The sequence below is a fragment of the Thermobia domestica genome, chromosome 7 (genome assembly GCF_964235325.1).
Source record: "Thermobia domestica chromosome 7, izTheDome1.hap1.1, whole genome shotgun sequence".
In the NCBI taxonomy this organism is placed as follows: domain Eukaryota; kingdom Metazoa; phylum Arthropoda; class Insecta; order Zygentoma; family Lepismatidae; genus Thermobia; species Thermobia domestica.
In genome coordinates, this window is record NC_137460.1 from 279,429,136 (window position 1) to 279,433,848 (window position 4,713).

General features: G+C 36.3%; 1 protein-coding gene across 1 annotated transcript; it reads right to left on the reverse strand.

Moving 5' to 3' along the window:
• Window positions 1–1,771: 1,771 nt before the first annotated feature.
• LOC145689756 (zinc finger MYM-type protein 1-like) lies at window positions 1,772–2,956 on the reverse strand. Its single transcript, XM_081763955.1, has one exon. It carries the CDS (start codon window positions 2,954–2,956, stop codon window positions 1,772–1,774), a length of 1,185 nt encoding a protein of 394 aa, XP_081620081.1.
• Window positions 2,957–4,713: the final 1,757 nt, after the last annotated feature.

Consider the following 4,713-nt stretch of genomic DNA (forward strand, 5'->3'; position numbering starts at 1 on the left):
TTTATGAAACCCCAGAGAACATAGTCTGTCGTCAGATCGGTTCTTCTTGGAGGCCAGGCAAAGGGAGTTGGTGTACAGATGCAAAACCTCTTCCAATCCAGCGGCCAGGAAACGTCTAATACAGGTAATTGCGCACGTGAATCACGAAGTGCGCCGGTGCTCACATGGATAGCAATATTGCCTGCCAATGCCAAGCAATGTTACCAGACTATGCCAAGCAATGTTAACGAACAAATGTGGGTAAATCCTAAAACTATTAGAAAATGCCAATTAGGGATACGCCCGCCTCCGGGCCACGCTGTAGTTTTTGGAGTTCCCAAAATGAATAGTGTCAGTCCGGAATTTCAGTAGCGGTTCGTGGTCTGTAAAACCAGCAGTTGCAATATCAAAAGGTACATGTTTACGCGCGACTTCCACTCCACCCCCAACCTTCCTTCTCTTGTGTCTTTGCCTCCAAGCTCTACTGCTATGTTTATTGATTTAAGTACAGGGTGGCCCAAAAGTAGGTATACAGACCCGTACTGAATTTTATTACATTTCTTATTGTTATCAAACAGGTAGACTCAGTTTCCTTTATTATTTGTTCTTAACGTCTTTTTACTTATAACTTAAGCCCAGAATAGTCGAAGCAAATAAATCCATAAACTGGAATGTTACACTTGATCAATGCAGGGGTGTATACGTACTTTAGGGCCAACCTGTATATTAACAATTACTGAACTAACCTATCTTTTCTGTTTCCTTCCGAACAAGGTAAACAATCACTGTCATTGCACATTTATACGTTATGCATATACGACACTTTTAAACAAGAGATAAATATAATGTAGCATGTGTTGTAAGGCACGGAAATATAAACAGCATGAAAGCATTAAGGAAACATTGAAGAAAAAGAATATGAATATATGTAAAGCTAAACAAAATTATTTAATTAAATAAATGGTACCTTATTTGAAAAGGAAGTCCATCCTACGTTGTTTTCGAGCTGCAAATTTTTCTATTACTTGTTGGTCAAAATCTGGAATGCTGTTCACCAAGTCTCTCTCAATAGATAACATTGCCAGGGCAGATAGTCTCTCTTGTGTCATAGTATTCCATAGGAAAGTCCTTATTCTCTTTAAGGTAGAGAAGCATCTCTCTGCCTCCGATGAAGTCATTGGAATAACGAGCAAAACCTTCAGAAGTTTGCTTATTTAAGAAAAGGTTCTCTCAATGTTATTGTGCTGGAAAAATTCTAATAAACTAACTGGTGCAGATATTGATGAAAACTCGGCAGTGTTATATATTATGGAAAGTTCGAAATGAAGCTGCTTTGCATAGAAGTTGCAAACGTTTTGAACAATTTCTTCTGGAAATTCCTTCCTGTATTCTCCAAACTTTTCATTACAGAATAAAGTGCCCGCCACAAAATGGCCAGTAAAACTAAATCTTTGTTTAACGTTACTAATAATCGCATCACACACTTCCTTCGCTTCCATGTTTAGTTGTGTGTTATCAGTTTTTCTTCTTTTCGATGTCTCCGACGAAACTAAAGGCTCAATGTCTATCTCTTCGTTTCTTATTTTTTCAACACTTTCTACACTTACCACATCAATGTCCTTTCTTTGGAACTGTCCATACAAGATGTCAACATGAGGTAAAATTTTGTGGAACAGAGTTAGCCAAAACACAAAGCTGTGTCTAGTAAGCGTGTCAATGTGCGCTCTTGCCTTCTCGATTGTGCTCGAATTTTTAATATGTTCATTATTTAGAATATGTTTCAAACATTGAATTATTTCTTTTCTGTACAGATAAATTGTATTAACGCCGCGTGATTGGAAATTCCATTTCGTAGGAACAGACCGGGAAGTCTTTTCTTTACGATATCATCAAGTAATTTTGTACGCTGTGGACTTGTTGAGAAGAAGGAACAAACTCCCTGCAAAGTGTAAAAAAATACTCTAACATTTCTTACCACTGAAGCAGCATTGAGCATAATTAGATTCAGCTGGTGGGCATAACAATGAACGTACTCGGCGTTTGGAAACTGTTGTTTAATAATTGCTTGTACTCCTCCAGACGTTCCGGACATTACTGACGCGCCATCGTACGTCTGCGCGATTAATTTCTGTGGGGTCTCCTCTAACATATGTTTTTCAAGTTCTTTTAACAGGCATGACGCCAAAGTTTTTGCAACGTGTTTAGGAGGTTCGAGGAAAGTCCAAAATCTTTCAACTGGTTTTCCACACACTAAATGTCGATAAATGATGGCCATTTGAAAAGTATTAGCCACATCACTAGTTTCGTCTGCAATCACAGCTAAAAATTCTGATTCTTTTACTTCTTGTGAGATTTTGCTCTGGCAAACTTCTAACATTATATTTAAAAGTTCATTTTGAATCGTTTTAGACGTTCCCTTAAAGACAGTAGGTTTCTCCAAATGAGTTTTCATGGCTGTGTCAAGTTCTGCACTGAAATCAATGAGGCCACGGAAAACACCTGGGTTTGAAGATCCTTCTGTCTTGTCATGACCCCGCAACGCTAATTCAAATGCACCACAAAAACGTACACAATTAATTATAATATTTAGAATATAACGATTATGTCTCACTCTTTCCTTATGCAAAGCTATATTTCGCCTATACTCACTGTCTAACTGCTGAGCTATATTGGCTGTACCAAATAAAGCTAACTGTAATACATTTTTCATATGGATATTTGTAGCTTTGTGTCCCTTAATTCGTTCACTCAAATGATTAATATCTTTTATGCCTATTTCAGTCCAAGCACGTTCACCCCCAAAAAGTAAACAAAATAAAGCATTTTTTCCCTCACAACCACAAAGCCAATCTGTGTTGTTATAATACTCGATTTTAAAAGAGCGCTGAAACTGTCTTTTACCTGTTTTGACTGTTTGATTGATTGTTAAAATTGGTGTTGGACGCCCTAACCTTTTTATTTCAACCTTCTCCTCCATCGGCCTCCGAGAAAACGGGGTCCTGAGAAGACTGCAAACTGAATTCATTTTGAGTTTTCTGTTACTAGCGTTATATTTTAATATTAATAATATCACTCACAGGCTAAGAACAAAAACACCATCACATTCTTCAAACACACACTTACAATAAAACAGCACAATAGGATTTTCAATTGTAACAATATTATGAGCAAAACCTCGGACACACTCTACATATCACTCCCTCTATTCTATTTTATTATTATTATTATTATTATTATTATTATTATTATTATTATTATTATTATTATTATTATTATTATTATTGTTGTTGTTGTTGTTGTTGTTGTTGTTCTTTGGTTTGTTCTTCCAAACTTCCTCGACCCACGCAACACCCACGCCTTCATCGCTGGTGAGTGAAGAAATTCATAACTATTACAGAAGCTGAGTGGCAGTTGCCAAGGTCTCCGCAACTGGATGGAGACCGTACAACAGGATAGGAGCGATGCAAGAATAAATATGCTTTCCAATGTTAAGAAATAGGAACTCTGCCGTATGCTCAATGCTAATGGATCCAGTGGCAACGCTATTTGCCACTGGATGTGTGTTTCTCTCTCTTTCTTTCAGTTTTTTGACATGATTTTTTAAGAGATGCATCAATACTGTGTTGTGCTAAAAAGCAAGGGATTATTTTTACTAAAACATTATTTTAAAATTTAAAAACTAAATAACGTTGTAAATTCATGTGTGGACCAGAAATCATTCTCAGATACTGATACTGTTGTACTTATAGGAGGCACTAATGATGTGTCAAAAAATGAGTCTGAAGATGCTGTCCGTGTTTTGAAGACTACACTCAGCACTCTTACTCATACAAATGTAATAGTAGTTAATCTACCATAGCGGCATGATATATCGAAGAGTTCTTGTGTTAACTCAGAAGTACATAAAACAAATAGCATCATTAGTAAAGTTTGTAGTCGATTTAAAAATGTACAGTTATTGGATGTATGTAGTCTTCCACGAGAATTTCATACCCATCATGGTTTACATTTGAATAATCTAGGAAACCGTCATGTATGTGAAAATTTAAGTAATATGATTAAGGCTCAGAACAGGAACAGGGATCCCATTCCTCTTACTTTCCCCCGTACAGGTCTTAGCAATGATAATACAGTATCGTTTGCAGCCGGACAAAATAACGAAAAATATATAACTTTTAGCACACCAGATGAAAAATCCGAACCCAAGATAGCTAATACAATAAGTATTTTTCATCAGAATGTACAAGGGATCCAGAATAAACTTGAATACTTTGATGTGCTTTTAGCTGATGATTTGAAAGAATGTAAGGTTATTTGTCTTGGTGAACATTGGCTAAATGATACACTTATTAAGGAGGTCAATTTTGAAAACTTTAATCTTATCACTAAATTCTCTCGCGTTTCACACGAACGTGGAGGTGTATGCATCTTTGTTCACAATAGTCTAAAAGCTTCTGAAATAGATATTACAAAATTCACCTGTGAATTTGACTTTGAAGCTGTAGCCATTACATTACCAAGTGTTAACATTTGTATTATATGCATTTATAGGTCGCCATCCGGCATATTTACTGTTTTCTTAAAGAAACTCGAAAGTCTTTTGCACTTCATACTAAAAGACTTTGAAAAAATCATCATCTGTGGTGATATTAATGTAAATTGGATAGTGGAAGCAAAAAAGAAGTCCGATCTACGAGATCTGCTGAATGTGTACAATCTCCAAGCGCTAGTGGA

Coding starts and splice junctions, on each gene's coding strand:
- LOC145689756 (XM_081763955.1), bottom strand. CDS start 2,956: ATGGAGGAGAAGGTTGAAATAAAAAGGTTAGGGCGTCCAACACCAATT.